The sequence below is a fragment of the Peromyscus leucopus genome, chromosome 8b (assembly GCF_004664715.2).
Source record: "Peromyscus leucopus breed LL Stock chromosome 8b, UCI_PerLeu_2.1, whole genome shotgun sequence".
Classification (NCBI taxonomy): Eukaryota; Metazoa; Chordata; class Mammalia; order Rodentia; family Cricetidae; genus Peromyscus; species Peromyscus leucopus.
This window is the reverse complement of record NC_051086.1, coordinates 89,920,532-89,939,930: the sequence shown is the minus strand read 5'-3', so window position 1 is coordinate 89,939,930 and position 19,399 is coordinate 89,920,532. Positions and strand designations below refer to the sequence as shown.

The window sequence follows — 19,399 nt, the reverse complement described above, 5'->3', positions numbered from 1 at the left end:
CATAAGCCCCAGGCACTGGACCTGGAGCTGCATCATTTCTTCCAGTCTTTCTGTGCTATGCCCGCATTTCTTAGTTTGGAATGGTTTGGAACAGAACTGTTTACTCTGTGCCACTGTATACAGAAGTATACAAATCTGACTTTGTTTCATGGGGTTTCTGTGCAGAGACCGCCTTTAGTCTTGGAAGAGCCTTTGGACTTTTGAACTGTGGTGAGACTGTCAAGACTATGGGGACTTTTAAGAGATGAACTAAATACACCTTTGATTATGAGTCTTTTGGAAACAAGGTAGAATATTATGATCTGAAGTGATGTGGTTGTGGTTGGACAAAATAGTTCTTCAGAAGGTAAAATGCTTACTGTGAAGCCTGACCTATGTCAAAGTGAAGGGAGAAAACTACACCAAGTTGTCCTCTGACCACACACATGCCACGGCATTCAAACATACACATCACACTCCTGGTCAGGCATAATGGTGGTGCAGGCCTTTAGTCCCATCACTCAGGAGGTAGAGACATAAACAAACAAACACAAAGAGTGGATTTCTAGACTTTTAAAAATTCAGATTGGCTGGGTGGTGGTGGTGGTGGTGGTGGTGGCGTACGCCTTTAATCCCAGCACTCGGGAGGCAGAGGCAGGCGAATCTCTGTGAGTTTGAGGCCAGCCTGGGCTACAGAGTGAGTTCCTGGACAGGCTCCAAAACTACACAGAGAAACCCTGTCTCAAAAAACAAAACAAAAAAATCAGATGTGCAGCCTTAATCCCAGCACTCAGGAGGCAGAGGCAGTCAGAGCCCTCTGAGTCCAGGCCAGTCAGGTTTACACAGTGTTAAGGGGGGAAAAATAAAATAAAAATTATATATCACTTGGGAGGCAGAGGCAGGTGGATGTCTGTAAGTTCAAGGCCAGTCTGGTATATTTAGTGAGTTCCAGGACAGCAAGGACTACATAGAAAGACCCTACTCAAAAATAAATAAATAAATTGGATTTGCAGGGTATGGTGGCATATGCTCAAAATCTCAACACTCTGGAGGCTGGGGCAGGAGGATTTTGATTTTGAGGCTATTCCAGAGTACATAGTGACACTGTTCACCCCTTCAAAAGGAAAAAAAATCCCTATGTACATGGGAGATATTACCATGGGAGATATGTTTTCTTTTCTAAATAATATCCCCTGCTGTTTATGTTGGTGGTAATCTCTCCGTTCTTTGTGGTTGGAGACAGTTTTGCTATGTGACCCATACTGGTTCTGAGTCTTTGATTCTCCATGTCTCAGTTTCCCAAGTACTGAGGTTATGTTTGCTTTTAGCTTCTTTATAAAACAGCTACTAAATAAATAAGCTCTTTTTTTTTCTTTGACACAGGGTTTTTCTGTGTAACTCCCACCCACCCCACCCCCCATATCCTGGATCTCACTCTGCAGACCAGGCAAGCCTGGAACTCAGAGAGCTGCCTGCTTCTGCCTCCCCAGTGCTGAGATGTGTTACCACTTCCCCAGCTGAAATATACTTTTTACTTGGTGTTCTTATAATCTTCCTTAAGTTGGGGGTATGGTTCAGCTGGTAGAGCACTTGCCTAGCACACACAAAGCCCTGGGATTATCTAATTGATTATCTAGGTTGCAGTTTATTATTAACTTAACACTAGAGATGATAAGATAAAAAGGTAGATTCTTGGGCTGGAAAGATGGCTCAGAGGTTAAGAGCACTGACTGCTCTTCCAGAGGTCCTGAGTTCAATTCCCAGCAACCACATGGTGGGTCACAACCATCTGTAATGAGATCTGGTGCCCTCTTCTGTATACATAATAAATAAATCTTTAAAAAGAAAAAAAAAAAAAGGTAAGTTCTTGAATCTACTTTTAGAAAGCAACTACTAGTTTGCTTGTTTTTTTTTTTTCCCCCAACAGCTAATATTTTATTCAGATAGCAGTCTCATTATATGTGGTCAAAGAACATTCAAATAGGAACTCAAATAAAATGAGATGTTAAAGATCAGTCTTCAAACATAGCCAATGATGCCACATTTGCCTAGATCTCTCCGATATAAAACCACATCCACACCTCAGTGGCCACCAAATCATTCAGCATAGCTTCCTTAACTGTAAGGTGCTTAAAGCTACCAGTTTTAGCACTTTGAATTATTTTTTTTTGCACTCTGAATAGTTGCAGGAAATTCAGTAGGAGTTGGGGGAACCATCTCAACCTTGGTGTACTGCAAAACGTGGCCAATTGAGGCTTCGAGTTAGTCACGGCAGCGGTTATTAGTCCCGGGGCCTTCTCCACGAAGTTACGGATGAACTTGGCCATGGTCTAGGGTGGAAGGTCCATCCCCTCGAACTGCCAGCTGAATGTCACCCTTGGAAGGACCCGTGGCAGGCCCCACAACTACTAGTTTTAAGTATTTCACAATGGATTGGATTTTTGTATATTGTATATGTTATGTGTATTGATACAAATTTGAGACTTTGTTAGAAAATATTACACATATATTTCTAATCTTGTTCAAGGTATTGTACCTATACAGTTCATTTAACAATGTAAAGCAAATTGCTAGTCCTTGAAAGCTATTATTACCAATTAATTAGGATATAAAGAAATGCAAGTTAATATTTAGTCACCTATCACAATCAAACTTGTAGCTATATTAGGTATGTTTTCAAGGTCAAAAAGAAATATATTTTAGATAGATCATCTTCAAACACTTTAGAGATCTACAGAATATAGCATTCAAGATATTTTATTAACATATTCTTTTTTTTATGATAATGAGACATGTCTGCTCCAGGCAGCTCAAATATACTTCAGAGAAGATGATATGCATTGAAGAAACTCCATATGGAGTTTACTTTCATTGTGGCAAGTTAGTCACTGGGCAAGAAAATGCCCTTTACCTCAACTGCTGACAGTATGCTGTCCAAAATGGACAAGCAGAACATGAAAGGATTGCTGAATCTTTCAGACAAGGTAGGAAGGCCCTTCACAAAATCTTGCTTCACAGATAAGTCTGTCAGATATGCTAGGCCTGTAGGCCAAAGGTGAATGTCCCAATATTGCAGAAAAATCTTGGGTGACTGTCCAGGCAGTCAGCTGTTTCTGTCATTTCTCACAAATTTTTCGGAAGTAGCTTGTTTGCACTTCCTGCTTACTTAGGTAATATTATTTCATTCTCGGGTCTCTGAGGGAGTTGAAGATTAGACAGTTATAGTTACAGTTTTCCTTGTTAACAAATTCAGAAAAGAAACTCACTAAAGATGTGTAAAATGTATAAGTTTGAAAGACATCAAGAAATAGTTTTCACGGGCTGGAGAGATGGCTCAGAGGTTAAGAACACTGTTCTTCCAGAGGTCCTGAGTTCAATTCCCAGCAACCACATGGTGGCTCACAACCACCATCAGTAATGAAATCTAGTGCCCTCTTCTGGCCTGCAGGCATATATGCAGGCAGAACACTGTATACATAATAAATAAATAAATCTTTAAAAAAAAAAAAGAAATAGTTTTCAATTGGTAATACAAGTTAGGATAGAAAGTAAATTGAGTACAACACTTTGGATGCACAAAACTAGAATAGACAATGGAGTATTTTCTCTGAATTTGTTAAATGTTTATGGACTAGACATTATTAATGCAACTCTTGGTTGTATATATTGTATATAGTTTTTCTTATATTAGTTATAACCTTCTTTTATTATTTTAGACAAAAAAGGGGAAATGTGGTGATACATTGTGTATCCTAATAAACTTGCATGAGGATCAGAGGACAGAGCCAGCCCCTAGATTAGACATAGAGGTCAGGCAGTGGTGGCACACACCCTTAATCCTATCACTGGGGAGGCAGAGATCTATCTGGATGTCTGTGAGTTCAAGGCCACACTGGAAACAGAGCCAGGCAATGGTGGTACACACCTTTCATCCCAGGAATGTCTGGGCAGAGAAAGGTCTATAAGGCATGAGGAAATAGGAACTCACTCTCTATAGCCTGAGGATTTCGTAGTGGTAAGAACTAATGTCTGGCTGCTCTGCTTCTCAGCTCTTTAAGCTTTCAACTTGATATCTGGCTCTGGGTTTTTTATTATAAGACCATCTAACATTCAAACAACAAAATTCTAAGTTAAATTGTTCAATTCTCTAGTATTACCATTTTTTGCCCCCAGAGCTGAGGAACGAACCTAGGGCCTTGTGCTTGCTAGGCAAGCACTCTACCACTGAGCTAAATCCCCAACCACTAGTATTACCATTATAATACTCATATTTGTTCTATGTTTCCCCATTAGTCCTAAGTAGGCATGGGTTATAATTTATAGTTTTATTCTATGCACCCCCAGGTTTTGTTATATAGCCCAGGCCAGCCTGCTTATGAACCTCCTGCCCCAGCCTCTGAAGTGCTGGGATCACAGGACCACCCCCACCTGCCCAGCTCCTAACTCATCCTCCTATTTCCCCCCTCCAATCTACATGTATTTATTTATTTGGTGGTGGTGGTGGTGGTGAATGTCGTGGTGTGCATGTGGAGATCAGAGGTCAGAGGACAACTTGCAGGAGTCAGTTCTCTCCTTCCACTATGTGGGTCATGGATATCAAACTCAGTTAGGCTTGACAGCAAGCACATTTACCTACTGAGACATCTCACTAGTCCCTATCTTTCTTGAAAACATAGTGTAGTTCTGGGGTATTCTGTCAGTAAATATATATACAATAAAAACCACGAAAAGTAATAACAAAGAATATGCAAAAAACATTAATTACTAGTCTTTAGAAACACATAGTTTAAGAAGGGCAAACAAAATACACAATAAAAATTATACATGGTAGAAAACTAAAAATTCCACAAAAAATAAAACGTAAGAAAAAAAATCAAGGGGGAAACTAGGCACAGTGGCCCATACCTATAACCTCAACACTCAGAAGATAAGGCAGAAAAACAGCTCAAATTTGAGGCCCACCTGTCTACACAGCCAGATCAGGTAAAGGTACTTGCCACCAATCTGACAATCTGAATGTGATCTCCAGGAGGACCTACATGGTAGGAAGAGAACTAACTTTCAAAAAGGTCTCTGTTTCACAGAGAAACCCTGTCTCAAAAAACCAAAAGAAAAAAGTCTATGAAAAGTTTTTACTACCTAACTTAGCTTCTAGTTTCTAGTGAATTTATAGTAAGTATGAAGACTATATATGATTACTTCAAGTTTCTAAAGAAAATATATCATATTCAGAGCCATTTCCAAATTGTTGGAGAGCAAGGTAGACAACTGTCCTGTATTATAATTCTATCAAAATCGAAGGAGCCAGTAAACTGTTTAGGCATACCATACAGCACACTGATTAAAGGCTCAGATTACATACACACACACACACACACACACACACACACACACACACACACACAACAACAACAACAACAACCCAAAAAACAAACAAACAAAAACATACTTATGAAGATTCTGCTAAAACAGAAATAAAACATACACATTTTAGCACAATTCTACTACTTATTTGCTAAAGGATCTTGGACAAATTGTTGTTTGGAATGGGAACTTCCTGTCAAGTATGGTGGTGCATGACTGTAAAGCAAGCACCCAGGAGGTGGAGGCAGAAGACTCCCAGTTCAGGGCCAGCATGGTTAACATTGAGCCATAGGAAAACCTTATCTCAAAAAAATAAGAGTCAATTTTCTGATCTGAAAAATGGAAATTTTATCTCAGAGACATGAAAACTGTACAACAACTACAGGCTAGCTAGCCTGGCATATACAGAGGCAGACTATCTCTGACCTCCATACACAAGCCCAATACATGGCACATAACACACACATACACCATCGTTATCATCCAAGATTTTTCTAAAATTAAACTAATAAAAAAAAAACGATCTCTAAAAAAATATTTCATTTATGTTGGGCATTGTGCATACACCTTTATTCCCAACACTTGAGAGGCAGAGGTGGATGGATTTCTTTCAGTTTGAGACTAGTATGGTCCACACAGGGCAACCAGGCCTGCATAGTAAGACCCCCACCTCTAAAACAATGAATGAACAAACAAACAAACAGAAAAGATGTTTTTCATTTAGTTAGCCAGTGCATTGGTGCACACCTGTAATTTCAGCATTTGGAGGTAGAGGCTTGGGGATCAGGAACTGAAGGTCATCCTCTACCACACAACAAGCTTTGAGGCCAATCTGAGCTGTATGAGACCCTGCATCACCCCATCACCCTCTCCCACCCCCCAGCACTTGTGTGCACGTCTCACAGGCATCAGAGGTAAGCCCCAGTTGTTCCTCAGGTACCAACTGCCTTGTTTTGATAGACAGGGTCTGGGTCTCTTTGGCCTGGAGGCTGCTGGTTTCTGTCTCCTCAGATGGGGGTACAAGTATGCACCACCATGACTAGCTTTTTTCATGGGCTCTAGGGATCAAACTGAGATCGTCACACTTGCATGACAAACACTTTACTGACTGAGCTACCTCCCCAGCTCCACATTCTTTTCTTCATAACTAAAAAACAGAAAGTAAAATGATAAAAGGAAAAATTGCCTTCAACTTTCACTTGTTCTCAATTTTAATCTGAAATTGTGCTAGGATTAAAGGCATGCTCTACCATTGCCTGGCATATCCTTTAAATTTTACTATTTTTGGTTACTTCTATCTGTGTGGGGTTATGTGCACATGAGGCCAGCAGTGTCTAAATCCCCTGGAGCTGGAGTTACAAGCAGTTGTGAGCCACTTGACAGGAGTTCTGGGATCCAAAACCGGTCTTCTGTAAGAGCAGTATATGTATTCTGTTAACTGATGAGTCATCTCCTTAGTCCCAAGATGTACTCTTTAAATATGATGCTCTTATAACAAAAACCAATTTTTTCCATTATATTCTTTTTCTCTACAGTTCACCACTCCTTTCTATTCTTCTCCAATCCCTTTCTTTCTTAATTTTATTATTATTTTTTGCTGTTGTTTTTTTGAGACAAGGTCTGACTATGTAGTTCTGGCTGTCCTGGAATTCACAGTGATCCACCTGCCTCTGTCTCCCAAGTGCTGGGATTAAAGGTGTGTGCCACTAGGATGGACCCTTTCTTTTTTAAATTTATATATTTTTAAGATTTTATGTGTATGAGTGTTCTGCCTGAATGTACCTATGTGTACCGGTGTCTGTACAAGTCAGAAGAGGGTGCTGGGTCCTTGGAACTGGAGTAACAGACAGTCATTGGGTGCTGTGAACTGAACCCTGGTCCTTTGCATGGGCAAAAATGCTTTAACTGCTGAGCTATCACTACAGCTTCCCCTCACCCTTTTAGCTCTAAAATTTAGACCTCTTGGGACTGGAAAGATGGTTCAGTGTTAAAGGTGCATACTATTCTTCCAGAGGACTGGAGGCTATAATTCTAGCTCCAAGGGATCCAACACCCTCTTCTGGTTTCTACTGGGAGCCCTACACATGTGACATATAGTCTCAAAGAAACACACATACAGCCAGGCAGTGGTGGCACACGCCTTTAATCCCAGCACTCGGCAGGCAGAGCTAGGCGGATCTCTGAGTTCCAGGCCAGCCTGGTCTATAGAGTGAGTTCCAGGAAAGGCGCAAAGCTACACAGAGAAACCCTGTCTCAAAGAGAGAGGAGAGAGAGAGAGAGAGAGAGAGAGAGAGAGAGAGAGAGAGAGAGAGAGAGAGAGAGAGAGGAAGGAAGGAAGGATGGATGAATGGATGGATGGAAGAAAGGAAGGAAGGAAGGAAGGAAGGAAGGAAGGAAGGAAGGAAGGAAGGAAGAAAGAAAGAAAGAAACAGAGAGAGAAAGAAAGAAAGAAACACACATATAGGCCAGGCGGTGGTGGCCCATGCCTTTAATCCCAGCACTCAGGAGGCAGAGGCAGGCGGATCTCTGTTAGTTCAAGGCCAGCCTGGTCTACAGAGTGAGATCCAGGAAACCCTGTCTGGAAAGAATTTCTTTATTTTATATGTATCAGTGTTTTGCCTGAACATGCATGTGCACCACATGTGTGCCTCGTGCCTGAGGTCAAAGGCGTTTGATTCCTCGGATGTGAAGTTACTGATGGTTTTTACCACCATGTAGATGCTGGAAAGTGAATCCAGGTCCTCCACAAGAGCAATGAGTGCTCCTAATCACTCAGCTATCTTTCTTGTCTCTAAAAATAAATCTAAAAAAAAAACCAACCAACCAAACAAACAAAAAACCCTGCACACACACACAAAACAACAACAAAAAATTGACCTCTTACTCAAGACTGAATTCTAATTTTTATTTACTTCCTGGGATTTATCTTTTTAACCTAATTTTATAAATTAAGTACAATATCTGTATTAACTAATTTCTACTAAGAAGATTAAAGATAGCTAGATGTTTTGTTTTTCAACTATAATCTTAGCACTCCAAAGGCTATGGCAAAAGGCTACAAGTTCAAAGCCAGCCTGGACGATATTGTAAGACTTTGATTAAAAAAAAGTTAAAGGCTCTCAGAACCGGAGACCTTACTAAACGTAACTCAGAAACTACTAAGATTAGGCTTGTCTTTGACAAATGTACTAAAACAGACTTACTTAATCATTAGGGAGCAGAATTGGTGCTTCCTAAACTATATGAGCTCTGTGTAAACTAAGGTTTGGAGACAACACTGGTCTCAAACTATAGACCTCATACTGGGAATCTTGACTCTTACTTCCAGAAGCTTGGGTCACAAACACACCCCACACTAGGCACAAGCCTTCCTGACAATCCATACCTTGCTTTGTGATTCAGGAGCTATGTTTCCTGACCTCCCCCATTCCATTCCTATTTTCAGTATCAGCTTTTTCTGAAAGGAAAAAGGGTATAAAGTAGATTTAAAGTCATGTTTATACTTAAATGGCAGATACTCAGTAGCTGTGGGACTATTCTAAAACTGTTTCAATTTATAAAATGAGCATACTTAACTTGGCCTGGTCACTCATATCTATAATGCCAGCACTAGGAAGATAGGGCAGGAGGATCACTGAGAGCTGGCGGCCAGCACAGGCTACACGGTGAAACCTTATCTCAAAACAAACAAATGAGCCAAGCACGATGATGCTTACCTAGGATCCCAGCATTCAAGAGGCTGGCCCAGAAAGATCAGGAGTTCAAGGCCAGCCCTAGCTATGAGAGACACTGTCTCAACTTACCCCCTCTCCCCCCAAAAAATACTAGCTATATATTTTATTAAACAGGACAATGAGAAACATCTAGATCCTAGATCAATATTTGGCCTATAATACGTACTTAATATTACTTCCATTTTCCTAAACTTCACAGGGGAAAATAGAGACTGTACTTTTACAAACATGCCACTCAAAAAAACTGTATCTGTCACAAGAATATGTAAAGAAAACTGATCAATAGGGCTGGGGCTTGTAGAACTGGTGAAGTGCTAGTCTAGCATACAAGAAGTCCTGGGTTCATTCAATCCCTAGCACCTATAAAACCCATAATCTCAGTACTCTGGATGTAGAAGGATTATCAGGAATTCATCATCCTTGGCTACATAATGAGACCAGACTCTATGATACCTTGTCTCAAAAAAGTGGAAGGAGGGAGCTGGAGAGATGGCTCAACGGTTAAAAGCACTGGCTGCTCTTCCAGAGGACCTGGGTTCAATTCCCAGCACCCACATCACAGCTCATAACTGCCTCTAACTCCAGTTCCAGGGGATCCAACACCTTCATGCAGACAAAACATGCAGGCAAAACACAAATTCCCATGAATTAAAAATAAATGATTAACAAAGTGGAAGGAGCCAGGCGTGATGGCACCCATCTTTAATCACAGCATTTGTTCTTAGCACTTGTCCTTAATCCTAGCAGAGGCAAGCAGATCTCTATGAGTTCGAGGCCAGCTTGGTCTACATAGTGAGTTCCAGGACAGCTAGGACAAAAAAGACCCTGCCTTAAAAAGAAGGAAACAAAGAACTAATTCCAGAAAGTTATTCCCTAACCTCCACGTGTGCCGTGTACAACAAAACTGAATATGCACATGTGTGGAAAAAAGTTCCCTAGTGCCTGTGCCAGTATTGCTAACTATCCAGGAAGCTAAGGAAGGAGGATCATTTGAACACAGGAGTTCAAGACCAGCCTGGGCAACACAGTAAGATCCAATCTCACTATTAATTACTTTAGAATTTTTTTTTCTTTTTCTTTTCTTTTAGATTTATGTATTATGTATAGAGTGTTCTGTCTGGAGGCCAGAAGAGGGCACCAGATCTCATTACAGATGGTTCTGAGCCACTATGTGGTTGCTGGGATTTGAACTCAGGACCCCAGGAAGAGAAGCCAATGCTCTTAACCACTGAGCCATCTTTCCAGCCCTACTTTAGAATTTTTAACTAGTTAGCATGAAGATCTGGATTCAACCACCAACACTGCCAAAATAAATAAAAAATTACATGTATGTGCATGCACACCAGCACAAGTGTTTCAACTTTTAAAAGATGCATAAAAGAGCAATCTACAACCTCTTCAGAGTCTCCTTCACAAACACAAATTTAGAGGATAGCCATGTGTTACCATAGAATGTAGAATGTCTCTGTTTAATACCTAAACTGTAGACAATGTTCCCTTTGACAAGGTTTCAGGAACCATGAAATTCCAACACTTCCCTTCCAGTGCTGCAACTAAGGCATGCACCACCATTCCTGACTTAAACACAGGAATCCTTGGGCTGGTGAAGCTCTGAAACAAGCCAGGCATGCTGGTACTCATCTGTAATCCCAGTACTTTGGGAGGCTGAGGCAGGAAGACTACCCCAGGTTTCAGGTCAGTATGTACTACACAGTGAATTCCAGGCTAGCCTTGACTATAAAGTGAGACTCAGAGGTTAAGAACACTGACTGCTCTTCCAGAGGTCCTGAGTTCAATTCCCAGCAACCACATGATGGCTCACAACCATCTGTAATGAGATGCCCTCTTCTGGTCATACATGTTGTATACATAATAAATAAATCAATCAATCAATCAATCAATCAATCTTTAAAAAAAGATAAAAACTTTAAGATTAAAACCCATAGAAGAAGATTAAAAAGCACAGACACTAGAGTCTAGTAGTACTAATATATACAATGCGTATTAGATGCTAGTGTCCTATACTGGAAAACAGATTAGTAAGATGAACGTAACCCAGTTTATAATGTTTGTAACAGGCCTGAAATTGATTACCTCTAATTCAGTTAAAACATCTAAATATGGAGCTAGAGATGATTTGGTGAAAAAAGTGCTTGCCACTCGCCTGGTGACCGGAGTTTGATCTCTGGGATCCATAGAGTGGAAGGAGAGAACCGACTCTAGCAAGCTATGCCCTAACACACATGCATGCAGGCACACAGTGCAATAAACAAATATAATTTAAAAAAAAAGTCTAGGGGCTGGAGAGACAGCTCAGCGGTTAAGAGCACTGCCTGCTCTTCCAGAGGTTCTGAGTGAGTTCAATTCCCAGCACCCACATGGCAGCTCACAACCACTTATAATGGGGTCTGATGCTCTCTTCTGGCATGCAGGCATACATGCAGATAAAGCACTCATAAAATACATACATAAGTAAAAGAAAAAAAAAAGTCTGGCAAGATGGCCCTGTGGGTACAGGCCCAAGGCCAAGCCTGACACTGAGTCTAGTCCCTATGGTCCACATGGTAGAGAGAACCAACTCCCACAAGTTGTCCTCTGACCTCCATATGCATATGTACCCGCCCACTGTCATAGATAAATGTACTTTTTTAAACATTTAACGTATCTAAAGATGGATCCAGACAGGAGCATCGATGTGTGCTTGTAATACCAGCACTCAGGAAGCAAGGACAGGAGGATGGCCACATCTAAAGCCAGCCTGAGCTACAGGGCAAGACCCAATCACAGAACCAAACATAACGGAACACAACACTGCTTCGTACCCAAAGAAGTACTTTTACACAAAAGTAACTGAAAATCCTTATTCTCAAGAAGACCAAAGCAATATTCAGGACAGTCACGTTCTTGATTTTGTTCAAGAAGGGAGTGTACAATGCCAGGTATAGTAACTAACTCCTGCAATCCCAACACAGAACTTGGCTGGCTGAACCAGGATGACTGGTGTGAGTTAGTAAAAGAAACTCTTCCCTCTGCCACCCTTCAAAAAGGCCCAGTGACATGGCTTGGTGGGTAAAGGCACTGGCCACTAAGCCTGATGGCCTGAGTTCAGTTTCCTTTCTTCCTCCCCCTGCCTGCCCCCTCCCTTTTTTTGTTTTCTGAGACAGGGTTTCTCTGTGTAGCTTTGGAGCCTTTCCTGGGAGTTCAGTTTTTTTTTTTTTTTTTTTTTTTTTGTTTTTTGTTTTTTTTTGTTTTGTTTTTCGAGACAGGGTTTCTCTGTGTAGCTTTGCGCCTTTCCTGGAACTCACTTGGTAGTCCAGGCTGACCTCGAACTCACAGAGATCCGCCTGGCTTTGCCTCCTGAGTGCTGGGATTAAAGGTGTGCGCCACCACCGCCCGGCGGGAGTTCAGTTTTTAAAACCCACATAGAAGAAGAGAACTGGGGCTGGAGAGATGGCTCTGTGGTTAAGAGCACTGACTGCTCTTCCAGGACCTGGGTTCAAGTCCCAGCACCCACATGGCAGCTCACAACTGTCTGTAACTCAAGATCTGATATCCTCACACAGTCATACATGCAGCAAAACACCAATGCAAATAAAAATAAACAAATTAAAAAAAAAGAGAACTGCCTCCCAAAAGTTGTCCTCTGACCTTCACATGTACACTGTGGCATACATGTACCACCAAACAATCACACACATATATATGCACATAAATAAAAGTAAATCTTTAAAAATAAATAAATAAATAAGGGTCTAGAGAGATTACTCAACAGTTAAGAACACTGGCTGCTCTTCCAAAAGACACAGCTTCAATTCCCTGCCCCAACAGTGCAGCTCACAACCACCCGTAACTCCAGTCTCAGAGGATCCAATGCCCTCTTCTGGTCTCTGTGGGCACCATGCATGCATGTGGTGCACTGACATGCGTGCAGGCAAAACACTTAACACATAAAATAAGTAATAATAAATTTTAAATAATAATAATAAAAATTACCTAAGACAGAAAGTCACAAAAAATATAAGGCACAGTATGGTCCCTGGCCTAAAGGTCTCAAGCAGTTAAAAGGAGCAAGTTTTTGTTTTTGTTTTGGGGGGGGGTGTTGGGAAATAAGCTTAAAAGGCAGAAACAATGTCCTTTTGAGACAGAGTCTCATTATGAACTAAAGGTAATTTACCAGCTTCAGCTTCCTGAATTCTGAGATTATAGACATGGGCCACCATGCAGAGCCAAAAATAATATCCTAGTAACTCAATAAATATGTTAGCTGTCTAATTCTACTGTTTTATCTTTCTAGAGTTCTGAAATAGTATCAGACTCCATTCATATTTCCCAAGACTGGAACTTTTAGTTTACAATCAAAACAAAACAGCCAAACCAACAAATAATGTAGACAATGTAACAAAGGAAGTTTAGGCACCACTTCTGAGCTAAACCTACTAAGGAAACACATCTCACAGCAATATAATAATTCAATTTCAAGGCCATAAAACGTTATAAAATTATTTTCAGAAATGCATCCAGTGTAACGGTCACAAAATACAATCAAGTCATTGTTTTGTTCTGAATTAATTATATCCTCTGATTCTATGATATATAATGGTGCAAAATGTTTTTCACAGGCTGGGCTCTCTCGTTCAGATGACAGATATCAACATTACTTTTCTGCAGGTCTTTATTTTTAACAGTAACAATTATCTGCCATATACAATAAAGATTTTTAATAAGTATTTACAATATTATAATGAACATAAGGAAAGATAAATTAATAATAAAACTCAAATACAAAAACGAATATCCAGCTTACAAAATGCAATTTGATATCTTGGCACAGAGAACTTTATTTTAGAGTCAACATGCCCTATCCTCAACCTATCCAGTGTCCACTACCTACACTGGAGCCCCAAAGAGTATGGCGTCACCTGTAAAAAGCCTTGCATGGGCTGAAATAACATTTCAACTTTTGACAAAAAAAAAAAGGCTTAACGAGATCATGTTTAAAATTTAGTGAATGGTTGTATATTCAATATGTTAAGTGTCCTAATTTCATATAAGAATGAAAATTTACAATAACGTGTGAGCCTAGAATTATCTACAGTAAAAGTATGATACCAAGAAGTCATTATCATTTTTATCAAAGTAAAAGGGCTTTCTTCTATAATTAATCATAGCAAAGACTTAGAACAGTGAAAAAAAATTGTTACAAATTACCTAAAAGTACCATTACTATGGTCTATTCTAGGTCAAATCATGTGTTTATTGGAGTAAGTTACGTGACAAAATCCAGCATAATACCTGCACAATGCTGAATCTGAAAATAAGAAATAAAGCTATTTATAAAACTAACTTGACCCTTAATTTCTGTTTTGTTTTTTGAGATAAGGTCTCTCTGTGTAACAGCTCTGGCTGTCCTGAAACTTGCTCTGTAGACCATGCTGGCCTCACAGAGATCCACCTGCCTCTAATTCCCAAGCACCGGGATTAAAGGCATGTGCTACCACTGCCTGGCTTTGACGCTTAATCTTTAAAAGATTTTTTACTAGCTATTTTTAAAAAGTCAACAATGTAAATATACTTAACACTGCTGAACTACACCCTTAAAATAGCCAAGTAAAGCCACCCAAGCAGTCAGAGGCAGAGGCCATGGCTACATAATGAGCCCTGTTTCCAAAGAACAAACCAACAAAAGCAGAAAGTAGCACAGAGAAGCATTGGGTGTAGCTCTACAGCAGCGCACAGACACAGGATATACAAAGTCCTGGGGTGGATATTCAGAACACAAAGCAAAGAAGGGGAAAGAAGGAAAAAGATAAATTAGTCATATGATTTATCACAACTGGAAAATAGGCTGGGCGTGGTGGCAAAAATATGTAATTCCTATAATTAACAGGCTAAGGCTGTGGAGTCATACAGTTCAGGGCTAGCCTGGACTAAAAGGAGGCCCTGGTCCATCCTCACCCCAACCCAATAAAAAAACAAACAAGGAACACATAAAAGCTGTAATCTCAGAATTCAAGAGACAGAGGCAGGAGGATCAGTACAAAAATCAAGGCCAGCCTGCTACATTTCAAGTTTCAGGCCTGTCTCAAGAAAATACAACATAACTAAACTAAACTGCAAATAAGCTCTAAATTTCCCTTGTACTTTTAAGTAAAGGTATTTATGAGTTACTGTGGGTTCACTACGTGCATGTTACCATGGAGCTGGAACTATAGCACCAATAAAACTTAATTCATTTTTCTCAAAGACCACACTGAGTATGGTACTGTACACCTATACTCCCAATACCTGGGGATATGAGGCAAGAGAACCATGGAATTTTGAAGCTACCTTGAGTAATACCTATTTCAACAAAACAAAATAAACAAAATACAAAACTCAGACCCCAAAGACCTTCTTTTCAAGAAAGTAATAATTTAAAGAAAATCAAAATTCAATAGAGTTCTTTTTTAAAAACTGAGATTGCAGGGTGGTGGTAGTACACACCTTTAATCCCAACACTCAGGAGGCAGAGGTAGGTGGATCTCTGAGTTTGAGGACAGCCTAGTCTACAGAGCAAGTTTCAGGACAGCCAGGACTACACAGAGAAACCTTGTCTCCCCCCCTCCCCCCAAAAAAAGGAATAAAAATAAGAATTTTAAAAGTAGGGCTAGGGATATAGCTCATTGGTAGAATGTTTGCCCAGCATGCCTGAAGCCTCCAGTTTAATCCATAACACAAACAAACCAATAGTTGTTTGTTAGTAGTGTTTTGGTTTAGTTTTTGAGACAGTCTCACCAGGTAGCCCAGGCTGACCTCAAATTTCTGCTTCCACCTCCCAAGTGCTAGAATTATAAGTGTGCATTACCTCAGGTGCCTGGCAAAAGCAAGTTTTACTAAATGGAATAGTCTAGCACTCCCTGTTCTCTTGCTTATCTTAACACACTGATTAGACTTCAGCATTCATGTGAAGAGCCATTTCCAAAATTCAAAAGATTCTTATTGGCACAATTATCTTTAAACCTCCCTTTATATAAGACCCTTTATGGTCAAAAGCAGTTTCCCCTGTTTCTGAGATAGCATTCACATCAAATCTGCAACCATCAATAGTTTCAAACCATGTATTTTTCAGAGCTTGATCTAAATCTGAGAAATGGCCTCTGCTTGGACAGTCCTAGGAAATATCTTCTTTATTTTACATTTCATGGAGGTTAAATTTCCTCTCTACCACTACATCCACTCTGATCACAAAGCAAAAGAGCCACAGGAAAACCACTGGCTTCTGGGAGAGCTTAGAAGGACCCAAGTTAAACCTGCTGCTGAAGAACCTCACACTCAGTAGGCACATAAAGCACCATGGAAGGAAGGCATGGAGACCACTCGGAGTGACAGATTTCCTTCCAGCATAGTCATCACCTCCACACACACAAAATGCAAACAGCTTGGGCCATCCATACTATGGATGTTTGTTATGTTTTAATGACACAGCAACTTATGCTCACCAATTATTGGCAAATATGGAGGCTATATAATGACTTAAGGTAAGGTTGTAGGAAAAACAGACTATTCTAGTCGGGAAGAAGATGGGGAAAAGCCGAAATTCTGTTTAAAGGACAACAAATATATCTAGGAACAAGATTTGTTTCACAAACATTGTTTCATTCATTTTGGTAAATTTAAAAAACTTACCCTGAAGAGATTTTCCCAATCCCTGGCCCAGCTTCCACCCATGTTTCTGGAGTAAGCGGTGTCCAATATTATCCTGACAGACAGAACAGAGAGACAAACCAAAAATATTCCAATAATATATTCTTCCCTTCCTAAGTGACATTAAATAGGTGATGACAAGAGATAATTCTACATATATGCATGCAAAAAAGGTGCTAATAAAAGGGTAAATGTGCCCAGTAAAAGGGACATTAATGTAAAAAGAAATGCTGGCTAGTATTTTATATGGGAAGAACATATGGGGAAAGGGTCCTTTCTGATAGTGTGCTGGGCAACTTCTGTACATAACACTTTAAAATGAGAAAGGGGGGAGGAAAAAGGGGGAGAATCCACTTATGAAGTTTTAAAACTAACATTAAAAAGCATAAAATCAAGGTATTTATACAATCATATCCACCACCTAGACAGCACCACTTTAAGATTTTTTAAAAGAAAAGAAAAGAAAATCTGCATTGTGTTTAGTTATTTTGTTTATGTGTCAGGCTTTCATGATATAAAGTAAGTTGTAAGTGTAAGGCTACCCCAGCACGAGAAATGGAGACAACCACCAAATCCAGGCTAGGCTTGATTGGCTTTAATATCTATAACATATAAATATAACCAGCATGCAGCCAATATTAAACTGAAAACATTGAGGTTAGTAAAACAAGAAGTTAAATTGAGTAAACAAAAAATAAAATGAGCTCAAGCACAGACTGAGTGATGCATTTCAACGTGTAGTCTAACAAAAATGCTAAGATGTTAGAATGAAACAGGCCTAGCAATAAGTCAACAGTAAAGAACCATTAGTGCATGTGGGGTCAACATACATAATGTCTCATCTGGAAACAGTATTTCAATGTAAATAATATGAAAGATACTAGAAACAACAATTAAATGTCAGCTACTGTGTGGAGAGTCAAGAAATCAGAACTTCCATAGCCCTCTGTTTAATACTCTACTTTAAAACTACTGTGAAGTAACAAGACCAAGCTAAAGAACTACTAAACAGGAAAAACATGCTACCAATCCAGAAAAAAGCTAAAGGCTGAGCTATAGCTCAGAGGAAGAACAGTTGCCTAACATGCACCAGGCTGAGCCCAATCCCCAGCACCACACACACATTAAAATAAACCAAAAAAAAAAAAAAACCTTCAATATGTATTTCATGTAATTTATAAAAGTAATCTAATATTGTCATCTGGAATCAATTTTACTATACCTGAAATCAATTAATAAAGACTCATAAATTATCTACTTGCTTTTCTTTTTCTTTTTTCTTTTTTTTTTTTTTGCTCCCTTCAGTTTTTGGTGACAAGGTTTCTCTCTGTAGCTCTAGCTGTCCTGGAACTCGCTCTGTAGACCAGGCTGGGCCTGAACTCACAGAGATCCACCTGCCTCTGCCTCCCAAGTGCTGGGATTAAAGGCGTGCGCCACCACCACTCAGCTTGTTTTTGTTTTTCCTCAAGAACAATTTCCTTCCACAAGTTTAGGACAACATGCAGTTGAGTGATAGCTTTTTTACTGGTGGAAGTGAGAGAAGACTTTCTCAGAAGGATCTCATCAGCTTAGGCCTGTCTTAGACTTGCTATATACCCAAGGATGACCTTAAACATCTGATCTTCCTGCCTCTACTTCCCTAGAGCTGAGATTACAGATATGCACCACCATACCTGCTTTATATAATGCTGGAAAGACTGAGCCTAAAGCTTCATGCACACTAGGCAAACACTCCACCAACTGAATGGTTGGTAGGCCCCCCAAAATACTTCTTTTGTGGTTTTGCTTTTTCTAGACAGGTCTCCCTATGTAGCCTACCAGGCTAGCCTGGAACTTGTGATAATCCTGCCTCAGCCTTCCCAGGATACCACCATGCCTGGAGTACTTAATTTTATGGAGCTCCAAGGTGTTTTGAAAAAACAAAAGGTACTTAGAGTGATATATGGTACCCCCCCCCACATATATGGTATATTAAAAGGTCACTAGAAATTATTTTTGCTAAAAATTGAAAGATTTAGGAAACACAAGGCTGTATGCAATCCCAAGTGATACTCACATTATTAAATATCACAAAACTTCACTGAACACTGTTTCTGTTCTTCTCTCCTACATTGCTAAGAAAAGCATCATCTCACCCAGTACTGAATATGCCTAACTATTTATAAATAACGTCATTATTTTTTAAAAAAAGGGCCAATCACATTGAATCATCTATAATCCCAGGGATTATATAGCAAGTCTAAGACAGGGAGGTAGAGGCAGAACTCAAGTAGTAGATAGTGAGTTCAAGGTCATCCTTGGCTACATAACAAATCTGAAACTAACCTGGGCTAAATGAGACAAAACAACAAAAAAGTCCTAGGGATTTAGTGTAGCTGTACAATACTTGCCCAGCAGTGTGAGGCCCAGGTCTGAGCCATACTACTTCAAAAATTTTTAATTAAAAAATAAAACAAAATTATATGAAAGCTGAGCACAGCAAAAAAAAAAAAAAAAAAGCTCTCATTTTTCCTACTATCAAAAAAAATGTATCTAAGTATGAGTGTACCTCTAGAAATGACGAGGACAGCTAAATGATTCTTAGAGTGTGTTGCTGAGCTTGAGATGGTGGCACACTCATAATTCTAGCAACAAGGAGT

At 39.8% G+C, this 19,399-nt stretch overlaps 1 protein-coding gene and 1 pseudogene across 11 annotated transcripts in view; both read right to left on the bottom strand.

The window, feature by feature from the left end:
- Gpatch8 (G-patch domain containing 8) overlaps window positions 1-19,399 on the bottom strand; it is a 73,751-nt gene that overhangs the window by 28,060 nt on the left and 26,292 nt on the right. For 9 of the 11 annotated variants that reach the window (XM_028882608.2, XM_028882613.1, XM_028882617.1 and 6 more), the window contains one exon: window positions 16,743-16,815. In XM_028882608.2, coding sequence (XP_028738441.1) covers window positions 16,743-16,815 — 73 coding nt within the window. Of the gene's footprint in view, window positions 1-8,728; window positions 8,801-16,742; window positions 16,816-19,399 lie in introns of all 11 variants that reach the window. The other 2 variants (XM_037201041.1, XM_028882619.1) reach the window with 1 other exon arrangement.
- LOC114702238 lies at window positions 1,852-2,449 on the bottom strand (annotated as a pseudogene).